The sequence below is a fragment of the Bos mutus genome, chromosome X (genome assembly GCF_027580195.1).
Source record: "Bos mutus isolate GX-2022 chromosome X, NWIPB_WYAK_1.1, whole genome shotgun sequence".
NCBI lineage: Eukaryota > Metazoa > Chordata > Mammalia > Artiodactyla > Bovidae > Bos > Bos mutus.
In genome coordinates, this window is record NC_091646.1 from 32,850,780 (window position 1) to 32,871,270 (window position 20,491).

Genomic DNA, 20,491 nt, shown 5'->3' on the forward strand with positions numbered 1-20,491 from the left:
GCCCGGGGACGTGGGGAGACCGCTCGGCAGGGTCCTGGCCGGGCTGGTCGGCTGACTTACCTCCCCAATGCACAGCCCCATCACCTCTTCCTTCTCCGTGCTCAGAGCGTGATTGAGACACACCAGGAAGGCGTCTGACTCCAGATGGACCGCTTGCACCGCCTGCACCACCTGCACCGCCATCTTGGCCCGGCCCGCTCACGTCCGCCTCCGGCCAGCTCGGCCCTGGCCAACCCGCCGCTCAGCCGGGCCGGGCGGGTTCCGCGGGGGGCGGGGCCTGGGGCGCGGGGTGGGGCGGGGCGGGAGGGCGCGCGGGGGCGGAGCTTGGGACGTGGGAGCAGGGCCTGGGGTGCGGGGTGGGTGGAGGGCGGGCGAGTGGGGGCGGGGCTTGGGGCGGGGCGGGGCGTGGGGCGCGGGGAGGGGCGGGCGGGCGCGCGGGGGCGGAGCTTGGGACGCGGGGGCGGGGCCGGCCCAGCGGTACCTGGGAAACGCCCGCCCCGGTTGAGGCAGGCGTGGCCGTTGGGGCGGAGGGCGGTGGCCGGCCGCGGGCAGGACGTGGGGCCGGGCTCGGGGGGCGGCAGGGAGGCGGCGCTGTCGGGCCGCGGGCGGACGTGGTGTGTGAGGAACGGGCGGACGGCCGGGCCAGCGCCTCCTGCTCGCCGGCGCCCATTTTGCCCGCCCGCCGAGAAGAGCCGTGCGCGGCCTACACGCTCCGGGGACCTCCCGCCAGCGGCATCGCTGCCCCCGCCGGCCTTCTCGCGCCCAGGGGACGCTCTTTGAAAATTGGGTCCCGAGTTAAGGTTTTCTTTTATTTTGTTTCCAAGTTAGGGGCCTTGAATTTGGGACCACTCTTTCATTGGACCACTTCCGGTAACCGGCCGGTAACTTCGGTTCGGTGACCTCGGCTCGGAATGCGCCTCGGCTCTCCCCGGGCTCACGTCCCGATCTCGGCTTGAGTGGCCCGGGGTGGGTGACCTGAAGTTGTAGCCTCGCTGCTCTTGAGGCGGATTAATTAGCCCAAGAAACACTATATTCATGTGAGTAACCTCTTGGCAGAAACAGTGCTACACTGTATCTGAAAAGTATCACTCCTAAGCTTGGTGGCTGCTACTTTCTCCGAAGGCTTTTAGGTATCTCTGTGTTCGATACAGGGAAAGGGAAAGGGGAATTCAAGTTTCGATTTGAGGTCAGATGTATCTCAGATCGCCGCAGATACGCACGAGTTTCCTCAGCTCGCCTTGTCTCTGTGATATCAGACCCGGTGAAATTATACGTAAAAGTCATTTTCTTTGGAGGTGTGATAAACACGCCATAAGGGAAAGTACGCATCTCCCAACTGCCAAGGCTAGAAATTACACGCGGGTTCTTGAACGAGTCTAAATCAAAGACAATCTATGCCGTGCTGCCGCTACAGCCGGTCAGTGCCTGTTGGTTTGACCGGTTTCGTGTGTAGTCTGGGAGCCAGGCGAACAGGCCAGTACTGGAAAGGGAACACGCCCAGGGTGCTGCTGGAGGACGTGTTGATGCTTTGCTCTTCTCCCAAGTCAGTTCCAACCCCAATCTCCCCACAAATAGGGCCAACGTCCCGTGGAACATCTATGCCAGCAACCTCCATTGTTTACCTAAAGTTTAAGAATCATATTGCAGATCCTTCCACTATTCATTTTGCTAATGGTGAAGCAGGGGCGACATTTCAAGTGTGCGATTACATTCGACCTATCCGATTTTGCTCTTAAGCTTCGATTTTACAGCATATATTCTTTTCAATTGCTCTTCGCGGCTAGTGTGCCCTGCGCTGATGGTGCACGAATGGCTGTTATTATTGTTTTCTGATGGGACTTCTTCCGTTTATAACCACTTTTAGGCAGCACTAAAAGAGAAGAAAAACACCTTTTGTCTATGGTTGGTGTTCCTCAATCTCACATTCAACATTGACATTCTCTTTTATAATGCTCATGGGTGTATTAGACAGCTCTAAAGTTTAATTGGAGTAGAAAAAAAAAAACTACCGACATTTATGTCAAAGTTTATTATGTGCTAGACTACAAAGCATCTCTATGTCTCATATGTGTAAACTGCCCCAGTTGGAACCGGCGTCTGCAACTTCCTAGCTGTGTTACCTCATGCAAGTTAGCTAACTTCTCTGTGCCTTACTTCCGTCATCTTTAAGTGAAGGTAATCGTAGTATCTAATGAGTGATTGTGAAGCTGGCAAGGGTCAATATATATAAGACATGTAGAAACTGCTAAGTAAGTGCTGACAATCATGATCAATATGTTCTTTTATCATTTAACATTTTAGAAAGCTGGAGTGTAGACAGCTTAACTTATCCGAGGTCACAGAGCTAGTAAGTTGCAAAACCAGCATTCATATACAGGCCAGGCTGACTCCAGGGCTGGCATTCTTGATATTAATAACTTCACTCATTGTAATTAGATGAGTTTATTAATTCACTTCAAATAAAATAAGTGTATTCGACTGATTTATGTTTGAAAGCTGTTCAAACACCTGGAAGTTAAGCCAAATTGTAAATTTTTAAAAAGACACAATAATTCATTATATACATGAAAAATAATGGTTTTACTTACATACCTAAGGAAGTCCTTCTTTGTGATCTGTCATCTATTTAAAGTAGTTTACAAACCGCCTTACTAAGAAATAGTCTATCTAGGCCAGTGTGGTCCCTGGTCATATTCAGGTTACCATCAGGGTAACCCCCATGGGGGCAATCTTTCTTAGTGTATTCATGGGTATGCTCAGTCGTTCAGTCATGTCTGACTCTTTGTGACCCCATGGACTGTAGCCTGGCAGGCTCCTCAGCCCATGGAGTTTTCAAGGCAAGAATTCTAGAGTGGGTTGCCATGTCCTCCTCCAGGGGATCTTCCCCACCCAGGGATCAAACCCACGTCTCTTGCATCTCCTGCATTGGCAGGTGAATTCTTTACCACAAGTGCCACCAGGGAAGCCCTACATTCATGGGTAATAAAGGAATATAAACACTTTTTTTGGCCACATCGTGAGGCATGCAGGAACCTTTGTTCCCCAACCAGGGATGGAACCCGTGAGCCCTGAATTGGGAGCACAGACTTAACCACTAGACTGCCAGGGAAATCCCTGTAAACACTTTTTTGAGTCCACTTGAATTTGTATCTGGTAGTATACCTTGAGTTTAGTGCAACAGGGTTATATTCCGTGTATTGTATTGCACTTTGTACCTAAGTTTATCTCGAGGTTTCAGAGATTCATCTTAGTTCACAGGGCCCTGAAGTTTATGCACAAGTGTCATATACAGAAGAATGTTCTCTAGTCAGATAAACTGGAGGGAATGTTAAAGTTTCGTGCCAGTATAACTTGCCAGAGCTTTTATTATCCTTAGGTGCTTTATGCTTCCCTAAGATTCCCAAACTTACTTGACCAAGAAAAAGTTAGGGGCCAACGTTCCAAGGATCACCTCTAGGGAGACTGTGTTCCATTCATACAACCTGTGATTCTGGGGCTGCTAAGTTGCTTCAGTCGTGTCTGACTCTGTGCAACCCCATAGACGGCAGCCCACCAGGCTCCCCCGTCCCTGGGATTCTCCAGGCAAGAACACTGCAGTGGGTTGCCATTTCCTTCTCCAATGCATGAAAGTGAAAATGAAAGTGAAGTCGCTCAGTCGTGTCTGACTCTGGGCGACCCCATGGACTGCAGCCCACCAGGCTCCTCCGTCCATGGGATTTTCCAGGCAAGAGTACTGGAGTGGGGTGCCATTGCCTTCTCTGGTGATTCTGGGGGCTTTGCTCTTAATCCCTCTCACTGAGCCTTTGCATTTCTCAGCTGAGGTTCTTATTGATTTGCATTCACAGGGCAGCTTCTCAGTCCCTTGATCCCTGCAATTGCCTTCCACTGGGCCGTCACATGTCTCCGAGTGGGAGTCCAGGGCTGTATGTTGGGGCTTGTCCCCAGGCTCACCCCACTGATGCCCAGCATGTTGTCCTGTGGGTCACAGCAGTACACGTGGTGCCTTTCCTCTCAGAATATTTTGCAGAGGTTCACAGGCCTCTTGGTAGTGATTCTTCCTAACTTATACCATCCAATTGGTTGGCCCTCTATTCTGCTGGAAATATCTCCTTTCAAAGTCAGGGTAACCAGTAAATGTTTGCTTTTCCTTCAAAACATGTAAATGTCAGTGTGGCAGTCTGTTAGTTGTTGTCAGGGCCTACCTGTGAAGTTGAGATGGCTCTAAAACCCTCAACGCTGGGTTTCTACTTTAAAGGGGGGGCGGGGGAAACACACCAATTTCTTCTGTATCAAAATTCTGACTTGACTCTCTTTTTGACATTCCTATTTACTGTTTTTCTTTTCTTGGATCACTCCTTTCCAAAGCTGTGGGGTGGGGGACGGGGAAGAGAGGCAGAATAGTTGTGTCTGTGAAATGGAAAAAAAAGGCTTTGAACAAAATAATAGCTATCTAATCGACCCAGAGAATGAACCACTCTCTACCCATGTTTATATGGCCTTTTGTCTGTCTACTCAGCATACCATGTCCATCCACTCCCAGGAACACTGACTAGCATTTGAGGCTCACAGTGCCCCAGTACTGCCCAGTACTGTGTTATTCCTTCTGTCTAGTGCTTATAATACTATATCGGGGTGGGGCGGGGACAGGACTTGTGAAATAAGCAGAGAAAAATGCAAAGTGATTTATAATTAGTGGCCAAAATGTGATTTTAGACATAAATGTTCAGTAGTCATCAGAGGCAAGATGTTTTCATCAAGGAGGCAGACATGTACCCTCTGTGGTCATGGCACTGAGATAGGCAGAGAGGCCTGGGAAGCCATATTATAGGTGAGTGGACAGGGAGAATTCAAGGAGATCCAACCAGTCCATCCTAATGGAGATCAGTCCTGGCTGTTTATTGGAAGGACTGATGTTGAAGCTGAAACCCCAATACTTTGGCCACCTGAAGCAAAGAGCTGACTAGTTGCAAAAGACCCTGATGCTGGGAAAGATTGAGGGCAGGAGGAGAAGGGGACAAAAGAGGATGAGATGGCTGGATGGCATCACCGACTCAATGGACATGAGTTTGGGTGAACTCCGGGAGTTGGTGATGGACAGGCAGGCCCGGTGTGCTGCCGTCCATGGGGTCGCAAAGAGTCAGACACAACTAAGCTGCTGAACTGAACTGGACAGGGAGAACATGGATACAGCACTGGACACAATGAATCTGGTATCGGGGTGAAGTTGGTCTCAAATAATAGTGGTAGTGGCACTGGTTGGCATTGGTGACAGGTGGGATGTACCCACTGAAGAAGAGGAGGAGGTCCAGGATAAGTCATAAGTTTTTAATCTGCAGGATCAGGAGAGGCTGTGTTGCCACTGAGAGAAATTGGGATTTGGTTAAGGAGAAGGCATTCTGCCTTTGATGAGTTTGAAATAAGAGAGCCATATAAGACAAAGGGCTTTCCTTGTAACTCAGTCAGTAAAGAATCTGCCTGCAATGCAGGAGCCCCAGGTTCGATCCCTGGGTTGGGAAGATCCCCTGGAGAAAGGCATGGTGACCCACTCCAATATCCTTGCCTGGGAAATCTCATGGACAGAGAAGCCTGATGGGCTGCAGTCCATGGGGTCACAAAGAGTCAGGCATGACTGAGCAACTAACACTTACTTATAAGACAAAAGGTATGATAGGCTCAGAATCAGGTCCACTCAGGGTACAATGGGCAAAGCAACCATGATGCTCTTAAATCATTCATGCCAATCAAACCATTTCCTCCCTCTCTCAAACATATTTCCACCTACCTTTCAGTGAAGGTAAACTAACAATGTTAAGGAAAAACAACAAATCAGACTCAGCTTGTTCTGGCAAAGGCTCGGTTCAGCTCAGTTAGTTCTCCTCTCGGACTTCACCCTGCATTCTGGCTTCTTGTTTGCTCTTGACAGTCTCATTTTGAGGGTTTAGCAGCCTCCCAAGCCGTATTGCAGTCCCTCTCCTACCTAATGGTCAGCCAGTGGGAATAGAAGGCCTCTGTTTTTTTGTAGTGGATTCCCCAATGGCATGTCTGCACCCTGCCCAATGTAGACATCCAGGGAAGCCACCCCGTGATGCTGAAACTTGGCCCCCAAAGGTTCATTCCTGCAAAGTGCAGGTCGAGGTATTGTGAGACCCTGAAATCCGATCCAGAAGTGGGCAGAGGATCCTTACAGTAGAGCTGAGTTTGTGTTACGGAAGATTTGGCCCCAAAGGTGTGCTTCACTTACACCTCTCAAAGAGCAGGTGAGCTTTTCTGCTTTTCTGACTTGGGAAAACAGAATGTAAAGCCACCCGTCTGTGGGAAAATGGGCTTCTGTGACACCCCGAAGCATTAAAATGAAACGAGATGGGTAACCTCTTTTGCTGTCTCTCAACTCTTAATCATCACAATCCCAGACTGTCTTGGAACTGAAACATTCCATGATATGACCTTATATATTTTCACTAAAAAGAAAACTGCCTTTTGGAAATGCCAAAAGGTAATGCCAAGTAAGCTTTCTAAGAAAACTGCTTAACAGGTCGTTTGCCTTTTAAAACAAAATTCTGATTGCCATTTAGAAAGCCACACACATGATTACATGATTTGACCTGCACAGTCTTACCTTTTAAGATGGAAACTGCTTGGAAAGGGCTTTTACTTGGGGACAGATGGCATGCATGCATCTGTTCTACTGCTTTCCTGCCCCAATAAGTGTGTCCTTCTGTGCACTGCTGTGCATACTCCATGGCTCACTACATTTTGTCCGATGCTGTTTGCGGAATGCAAAGACTGCGAGACCACCCCCCCCAACCCCTGGCTTCCCATAGCGCTGTTCCTACATGCCCCCAGAACCCCTTCCCTCCCTGAGTTCTCGAGTGCTTCGCCGTCAGCAGCCTCACCCGAGGTTCTGCCCCAAGTTTCAAACCGGCCACGAGCTTCAGATGCCCCGGGTTCAGTGTAGACGGCGCAAGTAAGCGTCAAAGAGGTTGGCTTCTAGTTGGTGGTTGCTAGTACCAGGTCCCCTGGCTCATGGGTGTGTTCAATCCAAGGCCCAAAGTCACACCTGTGTCCTGTGCACGGGTGCTGCAGGCTTAGGTGGAGAAAAGCAGGGCTAGCATTGGACCCCAAAGCCCAGGATGGCAGGACAGGATGTGGGGGCCCCACCCGATCGCCTCTGGGTTCACCAAGAGGGTGTCTACCGCGACGAGTACCAGCGCACGTGGGTGGCCGTCCTGGAAGAGGTAATTGTTTCTCCTTTGCGGATTTCTTGATCGATTTTTTGCTTTCAAGTACATCCGTTGCACCATCCTGAAGTCTCTGGTTTTCTGTGTGATCGCTTCTCTCCACCAGGAGACGAGCTTCCTAAGGGCCCGAGTTCAGCAAGTTCAGGTTCCTTTAGGTGATGCAGCCAGGCCAAGTCACCTTCTCACCTCCCAGCTACCTCTCATGTGGCAACTCTACCCTGAGGAGCGCTACATGGACAACAACTCTCGCTTGTGGCAAATCCAGCATCATTTAATGGTAGGCCTGTTGCTTAATCATTTTTTTTTTTTTCATTGTCCTGGGCCTCTTATGACAGAGTACTCTATAAACTTTTCTTTTTCTGGCAGGTCAGGGGCGTAGAGGAACTGTTGCTTAAGCTTTTGCCTGATGATTAACCGGGTACGTATTTTCTCTCTCTCCCTGTCCCTACCCTGCTGCTTCTTTTTCGCTCTGATCATGGTGATGTTAATGATCTTTTCTTTTCCACCCCCCTCCCCCCGCCAGGTGCTGGGATTCTAGGAAGAGATGCTCCACTGTTCTGTTCAGTAAATGACAATCACGACATTCACCACTGCAGTGCACCCACCTGTGGGCCTGGGGTGGGGGGGCGTGGGGTGAAAAACTGCTCAAGAACACAGAAGTTTAGAAAGGGCCATGAAGAACATGGAAAGTGGAACTGCAGAGGAAGGGTTATGCAGGTAGAAAGCAAGCCAACACAAGCATGTAGTTAGGATACGTAACTTGCCATTGACTCCTTTGGAAATTGCCATAGACCCGTTAATGGACATCATCCGCTGGACCTGGGATCTGATGAATCCCACAAAAGTCAGCACCTGCTACAGAACAGATGCCCCGATCACCAAGGACTTGGTACTGATTTAGAGAGAAGAGAGCAACTGCTAGCAGCATCAGCATCTCTTTGTCGCTAATTTGCCCTGCAGCAATTCACCTGCCTTTCCTTCTCCCATCCTGTAAATATCCTAGGTTTTGCGCCAGTGTTTCCCATCCCAGTACTGACCTAACTCAGATCTACTGAGAAGTTAGGGGGCTCTGAGGGGAAAAAAAGAGAAAAAGATTATTTGCATTCATGAAATAGCTACCAAGGCTCCTGGGCCTTTTTCCTTTCTGACATGGTGTCTTCACATTATTAGAAATTGCTGATCAGAATCAGGGGCATTTAAGTTTATTCTCTGGTTTCAAATATCTGAAGTTGGTTTCTGTAAGAACTCCACGAAAAATTTTAACTGCTTACCTAGCACCGTTCTCAGGAAGTAGTAATAGCACCGAATATTGCTGATTCACTACCTGATAAAGACATTTCCTGAGTTAAAATACTCATAGCACTTTATGTACGTTAAAAGTAAGGTTTTACTTGTTAAAAAATCTTGGGAATAATAGCTATCATGTGTTCAGTCCTTACTGCCTTCTATGCAGTTTATTGCCTTTATGACATTTAATCCTTCCATCAGTGCTTTCAGGTAGGTATGATCCCTATTTTGCACATCAATAATAAGGAAAAGGCTCAAGGAGTTAAATCATTTATAAAGGTGGTTCTGTAAGTCATAGAGCCGTCAGGTTGCAGCTTTGGCTTCTCTAGCCCAATGTTGGTTTACAGTGGTCAAGATGAGTTGAATTCAAGGGTTTTTTTTCCAAGCTATTTATATCTTCCAAACCAAATGGAATATTACACAAATACAGCATATTCATCCTCTGAACGGGAAGAACGTTGTAGTGTAATTGTTTTCCAGCAATTGTAAGAGCATACTGCTTGTCTCAGAAGAAAATTCCATCTAGAGGGGCTTTAAAGTCTTTATGTATAAAAAACAAAATAAAAATCATTTTTCTTATTTTAGTTTTCTGGATATGCCGCAGAAGGATCCGTGCCAGAAACAAGCCTGTGAAATACAGAAATGTTTACAAGGTAGTACGTTAAATGCTTTTTCTATGTTTCCACTTTATCTGTGAACTAACAAGAAACCAAGTGTTCTTTTTATCATCAGACAATACTAACTCCACTCAGAATATAATATTTCTGTAATTAATTTATCCTCTTTTCCTCATTATATCACCAAAGATGGCAGAAAATAAAGCAAAGATGGCAGAAAATAAGTAATGTGACCTAAGCTTAGGGTTAACAAATCCTGGTTGTACATTTAGAATCACCTGGAGAACTTCAAAAACTTGCCTAGAACAATTAAATCACACTCTCTGCAGCTGGGGTCTGGGTAGGACTCAATCGAAATCATTAACCAGGTGATTTTAATACACAGCCAGAGTTGAGAATCACTAAGATGAGCAAAGTCCTTTTTAAAAAAGACTAGTTTTAAATGTGGAGAAGGCAATGGCAACCCACTCCAGTACTCTTGCCTGGAAAATCCCATGGACGGAGGAGCCTGGTGGGCTGCAGTCCATGGGGTCGCACAGAGTCGGACACGACTGAGCAACTTCACTTTCATTTTCACTTTCATGCATTGGAGAAGGAAATGGCAACCCACTCCAGTATTCTTGCCTGGAGAATCCCAGGGACTGGGGACCCTGGTGGGCTGCCGTCTATGGGGTCGTGCAGAGTCGGACACGACTGAAGCGACTTAGCAGCAGCAGCAGTTCTAAATGGGTTGGTCATACTTTACCAACTCACTTTGGTGGCCGACAACTCACTTTTTAAGAGCAGTCAAGTTAGAAGGTGTGGGGGTGAAAATACAATTGGGATTCAGCAACTAACTCTTAAAGGCAAAAGTTAATTTCAGCTAAAGCATATTTGATATGATTTGTCCATTTTGTTGGACCAAATACTAGAGAATTTTAGTTTTTTTAAATCAGCCAATGATTACTAGCAGAAAGCTACAAGGCTATCTGAATTTGAAAACTGATTTTTTTGATCATTTTTTTCCCATTATTAAAGTAATAGACATGGATGCCCACAAAAACATAAAAATGAAAGAAGAGAAAATGTTCAGAATTCACCCAAAGACTCACCACCAAAGAAAACCCTTGTTTGTGTATTTCCATTGACCTTTAACTTTGATTCTTGGACTTTTCCATTTATGATGCAAGCAATATTTTTTAAATCTTTTAATCTGAAATGTTAATGGAAAATAAGAATGCCATTTTATTCATCCTTTTCTTTCCCTTCTCCAAATTGATGAAAAAGGACGGGGAATTCCCTGGCAGTCCAGTGGTTAGGACTCCATGCTTTCACTACCATGGGCCCAGGTCATCCACCACCTGCCTGCAAAGAATGCTCTTCACAATTTCTTCTCCCAGATAAATTCTTAGGTGATTCTGATTCTTTCCTGATTTAAATTAGCATCATATGGCTAAAGGAGAACACACATCAAGTTAGAGCTGGTTACACCCCCTTGCTACAGTGAGAGCCTGAAGGACTGAAATAGAGACCACTAAATACTCAGTGTATGACAATCGCAACTGAAAGGGCTTTAAATAACATTGACTTAATCCTTTCACCCGTGAGATGGATATAAGCTTTGTAACTTGTCCAGGGTCACAGAACTAGTAAGGGGCACAGTGATGATTGGAACTCCTTTGGTCTGGGTCCAAACCTGGACTTAGCCACCCAACCGTACTCTTGCTAATCAGAATTGTCTTTCCTATCCCAGACTAACTCCCATGCATCCTATTTTAGTAATAGGGAACTCAAATCGACTACAGCTTACCTAGAACCTTTAGATAAAGTCCTCCTAGACTTAGGGTCTATCTTTGGGGCAAATGTTTTATATAAAGGACCTAACAGGAAACATTTTAGGCTTTGGAGGTCAGGAGGTCTTTGGGTAGGTGTATGTGGCTGTGGGTGTGGGTGAGTGTGGGTGTGTGTTTACAACCTTCTATAAAAACCATTCTTAGCTCATGCATGGGAAGTCGTTTCAGTCATGTCTGACTCTGTGCAACCCATTGGACTATAGCCCACCAGGCTCCTCTGTCCATGGGATTCTCCAGGCAAGAATACTAGAGTGGGTTGCCATGCCCTTCCCCAGGGGATCTTCCCAACCCAGGGATCGAACCTGCATCTCTCATGTCTACTGCATTGGCTGGTGGGTTCTTTACCACTAGTGCCACCTGGGAACCCCCCAAATAAATTTATTCTTAGCTCAGCTGTTAAAAAGGCTGAAGCTGCAGTTTCTCAACCCCTAATGCAAAGGTTTGTTTGGGAACATCCAGCAGCCACCTTAAACTGAGTGCAAACTAATGTGCAAGGGATGAGTGACTCCTCCCTAAAAAAAAGAGAGGAGGTTAGAAACCACTGCCCTAGAAAAAGGCACATAAGTAATCAGCCTTAAAGAAAAGGAAATTAGATGTGAAAATATCTTCTGAGCACTTTGTAAATCATACTTTTCTTCCTTATTAAGCTGTCGATGGGTCTCTAAATCAGAAAGAATTCAGTGGATGTGGTTACATCCTCTTTCTTCCATGTCTGTAGGCACATTAAGGTGAAAAGGACTGGGAAGTTCAGGTCTCAACGTCCCTGTGCCTGAGTTCTATAAGATCATGACTAGGGTCTGCCTGTCTGTTTTTCAGCCAACAACTACATGGAATCTAAGTGTCAGGCTGTCATCGAAGAACTGCGTAAGTGTTGTGCTCGATATCCCAAGGGAAGATCTCTCATCTGCTCAGGATTTGAGAAAGAAGAGGAAGAAAAGCAGACACTGAAGTGCACACCACAGTAAAGTTCTGCCGAGAACCAAAACGCTGCTCTACGTTTCCACCATGCGGGTTTTATTTATCCTCCTGACTCTTTCTTCAGGCCAGGTAGCAGCAAATATCCAATGAAAAAGTCAACTATAAAAGTTAATATGCCATCTATGCAGAACAAATATAAATATATTGAACAAATGTGTAGAATGGGATAAAACAGCTGCTAAAATAAATCTTTTCAGTGAACATTTTTGGTTTGATATATGTGATGTTTTGCTTTCTTGTTACTAAAGGCAGACTTGACTGCTTGTTTGAAAGGTGATAATGGAGGGTCAAGTGTCAGTAGAAAAGCAGGCAAGCTGGGGAGGAGGTAGACTCTTGTCCTCACTCCAATTCTGAAGATTCTGATCAGCCATGACAGTTTTTAAAGGGAAAAGGGGGAAGAATCTCAGGGAATCATTTAAGCAGGAGGTTGGCTTCTGCATCCTTCTCCTTTGTGTGCAGACTAGCTGACTCTTCAGATGTTATCTTATTGGCAGGATTACTTATGGGGGCTACTGGGGGTGGAGGCCTACCTACTTCTGTCTAGGAAAAGAATCAACAAGTTAGGCGAGGCATGGCATGCATTCAGGACACATAAGTCAGGAGTTTGCTTAAATTGCCTGGTGATTCATTCCTATGATCAGGTTCTTTTAAGGTTACAGGGGAACCAAAAATGGGCAAATAGGAAAAGGGCAAAAGAGCTGCTTTCTTTATAACAAAATATATATTTGGTCTTTATCTCCATTCTTTGCACTGTGCTCCTAAAACTCTTAGAATTTCCTAAGTGATAAGTGCAATCAGGGAAAGAAAAGAGGAACTAAGGAGCCTCTTGATGAGGGTGAAAGAGGAGAGTGAAAAGGCTGGCTTAAAACTCAACATTCAAAAAACTAAAATCATGGCATCCAGACCCAACATTTCATGGCAAAGAGATGGGGAAAAAGTGGAAACAGTGACAGATTTTCTTTTCTTGGGCTCCAAAGTCACTGAGGACAGTACTGCAGCCATGAAATTAAAGGACACTTGCTCTTTGCAAGAAAAGCTATGACAAACCTAGACAGTGTATCAAAAAGCAGGGACGTCACTTTGCCAACAAAGCTGCGTATAGTCAAAGCTATGGTTTTTCCAGTAATCATGTACAGATGTGAGAGTTGGACCGTAAAGAAGGCTGAGCACTGAAGATGATGCTTTCATACTGTTGTGCTGGAGAAGACTCTTGAGAGTTCCTTGGACTGCAAAGAGATCAAATCAGTCCATCCTAAAGGAAATCAACCCTGAATATGCATTGGAAGGACTGATGCTGAAGCTCCAATACTTTGGCCATCTGATGCAAAGAGCTGACTCATTGGAAAGACTGAGGGCAGGAGGAGATGAGGGCAACAGAGGATGAGATGGCTGGATGGCATCACTGACTCAATGAACATGAGTTTCAGCAAACTCTGGAAGACACACACCAGGGAATCCTGGCGTGCTGCAGTTGGAGCACACCAGTTGGAGAAGGAAATGGCAACCCACTCCAGTATTCTTGCCTGGAGAATCCCAGGGATGGGGGAGCCTGGTGGGCTGCCGTCTATGGGGTCACACAGAGTTGGACACGACTGAAGCGACTTAGCAGCAGCAGCAGCAGATAACTTTAGGATAGGGGCTGGTTGCCAGGGGAACCATGCTGCAATGTTAGAGGGTTGTAACTTTCAGTTTCCACCCCCACCCTGACCTCTGAGGAGGGAATATGGGTGAGAGGCTGAATAAGACTAAGTTCAGTCACCAATGACCAATGATTTGGTCAATTGTGACTTGTCACAATCAATGGTGATCTTGGTGACTTGTTAAAAGATCACAGAAAGACTTCCCTGGTGGCGCAGTGGATAAGAATCCACCTGCCAATGCAGGAGATGAAGATTCAAGCCCGGATTCGGGAAGATCCCACATGCTGAGGAGCAACTAAGTCCATGTACCACAACTGCTGAAGCCTGAGTGCCCTAGAGCCTGTGTCCCATGAGAGAAGCCACCACAATGAGAAACTCATGCACTGCAGCTAGAGAGTAGCCCCTGCTTGCCGCAACTAGAGAAAAGCCCATGCAACAATGAAGACCCAGCACAACTTAAATGAATAAATAATTTACCAAAAAAAAAATCACCGAAAAATAACAAAGTCAATTAATCATCAAAGTAGTAATTAATGATCCCTGGTGGCTCAGACGGTAACGCGTCTGTCTATAATGTGGGAGACCCGGGTTCAATCCCTGGGTTGGGGAGATCCCCTGGAGAAGGAAATGGCAATCCACTCCAGGACTATTTCCTGGAAAATCCCATGGACAGAGGAGCCTGGTAGGCTACAGTCCATGGGGTCGCAAAGAGTCAGACACGACTGAGCAACTTCACTATCACTATAGTAATTAATGAACGTTTTTTGCACACACACCAAAAAGACAGTTTGTAAACACAGAGCACTTAAACCAAAACATGGGATGAGGCCCAGGGGTGTACTGTTATAAAATAGTTTACATAGCATGACAGCAGTGACTGTTTTTGCTTCGCAGTGACTGCTTATGTTATTAGAATTTTCCTAAACGGTAGGGAATTGGTCAGTGGTTACCTCATATCAGCCTTGGAAAACAGTTCAGCTTTGTCTTACGATTTTCAGAAGCATAAGCAAGAAATGACCTAGGTCAGATTAGTCTCCCAAAGTTAAATTAAGCCTTGCTTGTGTGACTAAACTGGTTTTGTCTGCTCAAGGAGTTTTCAAGGCTAGTCTCAGTTTCTCCTTCTTATTTCTTTAATTTTTATTGAAGTATGGTTGATTTACAATGTGTTAATTTCTGTGATACAGCAAACTGATTCAGATATACACATATATATATTTTTTCATATTCTTTTCCTTTATGGTTTATCACAGGATACTGAATATAGTTCCCTGTGCTATACATTGGGACCTTGTTGTTTATCCATCATAAATATAATAGTTTTGCATCTACCGAGTCCCAAACTCCCAGTCTCATCCCCCACCCTTGGCAACCTCAGGTCTGTTCTCTGTGTCCATGAGTCTCCTGCTTTGCAGATAGGTTCCTCTGTGCCATATTTTAGATTCTACATATAAGTGATATCATATGGTGTTTGTCTTTTCCTGACTTTCTTCACTTAGTATGATAATCTCTAGGTCCATCCACGTTGCTACAAATGGCAAAATTCCATTTCTTTTTATTGCTGAGTAGTAAGTAGTCCACTGCGTAAGTATCACATCTTTATCCATTCAGTGGATGTTTAGATTGTTTCCATGTCTTGGCTATTATGAATAGTGCTGCTATGAACATAGGGGTACATGTATCTTTTCAAATTAGAGTTGTCATATTTTTCGGATATATGCCCAAGAGTGTTGCTGGATCATATGGTAGCTCTATTGTTAGTTTTTTGAGGAACCTCCATACTGTTTTCCATAGCAGCTGTACCAACTTTCATTCCACCAACAGTATAGGAGGGCTCTCACTCCCTTTTCTCCACACGCTCTCCAGCATTTGTTATTTGTGACTTTTTTTTTTTTTTTTGGCCACACTGTACGACTTACAGGATCTTAGTTCCCCAACCAGGGGTTGAACCCATTCCCTTAAGTGTGGAGTCCTAACCACTGGGATGCCAGGGAATTCCCTGTTATTTGTAGGCTTTTTAATGGTGGCCACTCTGACTGATGTGAGGTGGTACCTTATGGTAGTTTTGATTGGCATTTCTCTAATAATTAGCAATGTTGATCATCTTTTCTTATCATGTTTTCATGTGCCTATTGCCCATCTGTATGTCTTCTTTGGAGAAATGTCTATTTAGATCTTCTCCCCATTTTTCAACTGGGACATTGGTTTTTTTCTTATTGAGTTGTATGAACTCTTTGTATATTCTGGAAATTAAGCCCTTGTTTGGTTGCACCATTTTCAAATATTTTCTCCCAGTCTGTAAGTTGTGTTTTCATTTTGTTTGTGGTTTCCTTTGCTGTGCAAAACCTTACAAGTTTCATTAGGTCCCACTGTTTATTTTTGCTTTTATTTCTTTTGCCTTGGGAGACCGACCTAAGAAAACATTGAAATAATTAATGTCAGAGAATGTTTTGCCTATGAGCTCTTCTAGGAGTTCTATGGTGTCATGTTTTATGTTTAAGTCCTTAAGCCATTTTGAATTTATTTTTATATATGGTGAGAGGATGTGTTCCAACTTCATTGATTTACATGTGGCTGTTCAGCTTTCCCAGCACCACTTCCTGAAGAAACTGTCTTTTCCACATTGTGTATTCTTACCTCCTTTGTTGAAGATTAATTGACCATTAGGGCTTCTCAGGTGGCTGAGTGGTAAAGAATCCACCTGCCAATGCAAGAGACACAGGAGACCTGGGTTTGATCCCTGGGTTGGGAAGATCTGCTGGAGAAGGAAATGGCAACCTACTGCAGTATGCTTGCCTGGAGAATCCCATGGACAGAGGAGCCTGGCAGGCTGTGTAGTCCATGGGGTCACAAAGAGTCAGACACGACTAAGTGACTGAGTACACATTTTACACGATTGACCACAGGTGTATAGGTTTTTTTATGGGCTCTCTATTCTGTTCCATTGATCTATATGTCTGTTTTTGTGTCAATATCATGCTATTTTGACTACTGTAGCTTTGTAATACTGTCTCAAGTTTGGGAGGGCTATGCCTCCTGCTTGGTTTTTTTTGTTTGTTTGTTTAGGATTGCTTTGGTAATTCTGGGTCTTTTATGGTTCCAAATGAATTTTAAGATTATTTGTTCTAGTTTAGTGAAAAATATAATGGGTAATTTGTTTGATAGTGATCACATTAAATCTGTAGATTCCTTTGGGTAGTATGGCCATTTTAACAATATTAATTCTTTCAATCCAAGAGCATGGGATATCTTTCTATTTCCTTGAATCATCTTCAATTTCCTCTGTTAATATTTTTTTGTGCTAAGTTACTTCAGTTGTGTCCAACTCTTTGTGACCCTATGAACTGTAGCCCACCAGGCTCTTCTGTCCATGGGATTCTCCAGGCAAGAGTACTCGAGTTGGTTGCCACGCCCTCCTCCAGGGGACCTTCTGGACCCAGGGATCGAACCCACGTCTCCTATGGCTCCTGCATTGCAGGGGAATTCTTTATCACTGAGCCACCAGGAAGTGGAACTAAAAGGATGTTCTTTTAGTTCTCAGCATATATCTTTCACCTACTTGGTCAGGTTTATTCCTAAGTATTTTTTAAATGTAATTTTAAAACAGATTGTTTACCTTCCCTTTCTGATATTTCATTGTTAGTGTAAAGAAATGCAAACAATTTCTCCCCCCGCAACCCGCCCCACCCCGCTCCCTCCTCCACTCCCTGAAACTGATTTCTGTATGTTAATCTTAAATCCTGCTGCTGCTGCTAAGTCGCTTCAGTCATGTCCGACTCTGTGCGACCCCATAGACAGCAGCCCATCAGGCTCCACCATCCCTGGGATTCTCCAGGCAAGAACACTGGAGTGGGTTGCCATTTCCTTCTCCAAATCCTGCTGCTATGCTGCTATGTCACTTCAGTCGTGTCCGACTCTGTGTGACCCCATAGACGGCAGCCCACCAGGCTCCTCCATCCCTGGGATTCTCCAGGCAAGAACACTGGAGTGGGCTGCCATTTCCTTCTCCAATGCATGAAAGTGAAAAGTGAAAGTGAAGTCACTCAGTCGTGTCTGACTCTGTGTGACCCCATGGACTGCAGCCTACCAGGCTCCTCTGCCCATGGGATTTTCCAGGCAAGAGTACTGGAGTGGGGTGCCATTGCCTTCTCCCCAAATCCTGCTACCTTGCTGAATTTGTTGATCAGTTCTAGTAGTTTTTGTGTGGAGTCTTTAGGGTTTTCTGCATATATATATATATCATGTCACCTGTATACAATGGCAGTTTTACCCATTTCCCTACCAATTTGAATACTTTTTCTTTCTCTTATCTGATTGCTGTGGCTAGGAATTCAAATATAATGTTAAGAGAAGTAAGAGGGTTTCCTTGTCTTGTTTCAAATTTTAGTGGGAAGGCTTTCAGCTTTTCACCACTGAGTATTAGATTAGCTGTGGGTTTGTCACAAATAGCTTTTATTATGTTGAGGTATGTTCCCTCTATACCCACATTGGTAAGAGTTTTAATCATAAATGGATGTTGAATTTTATTTCATTTTTTTCTGCATCTATTGAGATGATCATGTGGTTTTTGTCCTTTGTTGACGTGTTATATCACACTGATTTGTGCATACTGAACCATCTTTGTGACCCTGGGATGAATCCATCTTGGTCATGGTGTATGATATTTCTTTTTGTGTTGCTGGATTCAGTTAGCTAATACTTCATTGAGAATTTTTGCATCTATATTCATCAAAGATATTGGAGTGACTGTTTCTTTTTTGGTAGTGTCTTTGTCTCGTTTCAGTATCAGGTGATGGTGGCTTCATAAAATGATTTTGGAAGTGTTCCATCCTCTTATCTTTTGGAAAACTTTGAGAAGGATCAGTATAAGAGCTTCTTTGCATATTTGGTAGAACTCACCTATGAAGCCATCTGGTCCTGAACTTTTGTTTGTAGGGAGTGTTTTGGATTTGTTTTTATTATAGATTCTATTTCATTTCTGATGATTGGTCTTTTCAAGTTGTCTTTTTTTCTATTTCTTCTTGATTCAGTTTTGGTGGGCTGTATGTTTCTAAAAAATTGTCCATTTCATCTAGGTTGTCAAATTCATTGGCATATAATTGCTCATAGTATTTTCTTATGGGTTTTTTTTTTTTTTTTGTATTTCTGCAGTATGAGTTATCGGAGAAGGCAATGGCACCCCACTCCAGTACTCTTGCCTGGAAAATCCCATGGATGGAGGAGCCTGGTGGGCTACAGTCCATGGGGTTGCTAAGAGTCTGACATGACTGAGCAACTTCACTTTCACTTTTCACTTTCCTGCATTGGAGAAGGAAATGGCAACCCACTCCAGTGTTCTTGCCTGGAGAATCCCAGGGACGGAGGAGCCTGGTGGGCTGCCATCTATGAGGTCGCACAGAGTCGGACACGACTGAAGCAACTTAGCAGCAGCAGCAGTAGCAGGGTTTATCTGGAGAAGGCAATGGCACCCCACTCCAGTACTCTTGCCTGGAAAATCCCATGGATGAAGGATCCTGAAGGGCTACAGTCCATGGGGTCTCGAAGAGTCAGACATGACTGAGCGACTTCACTTTCACTTTTCACTTTCCTGCATTGGAGAAGGAAATGGCAACTCACTCCAGTGTTCTTGCCTGGAGAATCCCAGGGACGGGAGAGCCTGGTGGGCTACCGTCTATGGGGTTGCACAGAGTCGGACACGACTGAAGCGACTAAGCAGCAGCAGCAGCAGTATGAGTTATATAGTTTTTCCTCTTTCATTTCTTATTTTGTCTATTTATTTTCTCTCTTCTTGATGAGCTTGGTCAGAGGTTTGTCAATTTTCTATACCCTTTCAAAGAACCAATTCTTGGTTTTATTGACTTTTTAAATTTTGAAATCTTTATTTCCTCTCTGATCTTTATTATCTCCTTCCTTATGCTGACTTTAGGTTTTGTTTTTTCTTTTTCTAAGTCTTTTAGGTGGTGAGTTCGGTTGTTTGAGATTTTTCTTGTTTTTAAAGAAGACCTGTACTACTATGAACTTCCCTGTAAGAATGCTTTTGCTATATCCCATAGATTTTGTATGGCTATGTTTTCATGGTTATTTGCCTCAAGGAATTTTTAATTTCTTCTTTGATTTCATTGTTGATCCATTGGTTTTTTAGTATCATGTTGTTTAGCCTCCATGTAGTCATTTTTTACTCATTTCCTTTTCTGTGGTTGATTTCTAGTTTCATGCCATTGTCGTTAGAAAAGATAATTTCTATCTCTTAAATTTATTGAGGCTTGTTTTGTGCCCTAGTTTTTGGTCAGTCCTAGAGAATGTTCCCTGTGCACTTGAGAAGAATGTGTATTCTGGGTTTTTTTGGATGTAATGTCCTGAAAATATAAATTGAGTGTGACTGTTCTGTTGTTATCATTTAGGAATCTCTGTTGCCTTATTGATTTTCTGTCTCAAAGATGTGCCCATTGATGTGAGTGGGGTGTTAAAGTCTCCTACTATCATAGCAATGAGAAGCCTGTGCACCATAATGAAGAGCAGCCCCTGCTCACAGCAATTAGAGAAAGCCCATGTGCAGTAATGAAGACTCAGCACAACTAAAAATAAATACATAAATTATTTTAAAACTCCTATATATACCCAATATCAGTCAGTTTAGTCACTTTGACTAGACTGACCTTTGTTGGCAAAGTAATGTATCTGCTTTTTAATATGTTATTTAGGTTGGTCATAGCTTTTCTTTTCCTAAAGGAAATCATTCCTAAATATTCATTGCAAAGACTGATGCTGAAACTGAAGTTCCAACACTTTGACCACCTGATGCAAAGAACTGACTCATTGGAAAAGACCCTGATGCTGGAAAACATTGAAGGCAGGAGGAGAAGGGGACGACAGAGGATGAGATGGTTGGATGGCATCACCAA

The 20,491-nt window shown here is 44.5% G+C and overlaps 4 protein-coding genes across 9 annotated transcripts in view; 2 read left to right on the top strand and 2 right to left on the bottom strand.

The window, feature by feature from the left end:
• BRCC3 (BRCA1/BRCA2-containing complex subunit 3) overlaps nucleotides 1-270 on the bottom strand; it is a 79,331-nt gene extending 79,061 nt beyond the window's left edge. The window contains exon 1 of one of the 2 annotated variants that reach the window (XM_070366184.1): nucleotides 61-270. In XM_070366184.1, coding sequence (XP_070222285.1) covers nucleotides 61-183 — 123 coding nt within the window. In that variant the 5' untranslated portion in view covers nucleotides 184-270. The remainder of the gene's footprint in view (nucleotides 1-60) is intronic. The other variant, XM_014479367.2, reaches the window with a different exon arrangement.
• Nucleotides 271-899: 629 nt separating this feature from the next.
• On the top strand, nucleotides 900-9,153 carry MTCP1 (mature T cell proliferation 1). The gene is made up of 6 exons (XM_070366180.1): nucleotides 900-1,037; nucleotides 7,084-7,235; nucleotides 7,345-7,515; nucleotides 7,605-7,656; nucleotides 7,762-7,802; nucleotides 9,111-9,153. Exons 2-4 carry the CDS (start codon nucleotides 7,131-7,133, stop codon nucleotides 7,650-7,652), a joined length of 324 nt encoding a protein of 107 aa, XP_070222281.1. The 5' UTR covers nucleotides 900-1,037; nucleotides 7,084-7,130; the 3' UTR covers nucleotides 7,653-7,656; nucleotides 7,762-7,802; nucleotides 9,111-9,153.
• On the top strand, nucleotides 900-12,155 carry CMC4 (C-X9-C motif containing 4). Of its 5 annotated transcripts, none has more exons than XM_005899567.3 (3): nucleotides 900-1,037; nucleotides 9,111-9,178; nucleotides 11,791-12,155. In XM_005899567.3, exons 2-3 carry the CDS (start codon nucleotides 9,121-9,123, stop codon nucleotides 11,937-11,939), a joined length of 207 nt encoding a protein of 68 aa, XP_005899629.1. In that variant the 5' UTR covers nucleotides 900-1,037; nucleotides 9,111-9,120; the 3' UTR covers nucleotides 11,940-12,155. The 5 variants fall into 5 exon arrangements, with proteins under 5 accessions (XP_005899629.1, XP_014334856.2, XP_070222282.1 ...); XM_014479370.2 differs by lacking the exon at nucleotides 900-1,037 and adding an exon at nucleotides 7,784-7,802; XM_070366181.1 differs by lacking the exon at nucleotides 900-1,037 and adding an exon at nucleotides 7,881-7,955.
• FUNDC2 (FUN14 domain containing 2) overlaps nucleotides 8,249-20,491 on the bottom strand; it is a 42,526-nt gene continuing 30,283 nt past the window's right edge. Inside the window, exon 5 of the mRNA XM_070366179.1 lies at nucleotides 8,249-9,152. Coding sequence (XP_070222280.1) covers nucleotides 9,102-9,152 — 51 coding nt within the window. The 3' untranslated portion in view covers nucleotides 8,249-9,101. The remainder of the gene's footprint in view (nucleotides 9,153-20,491) is intronic.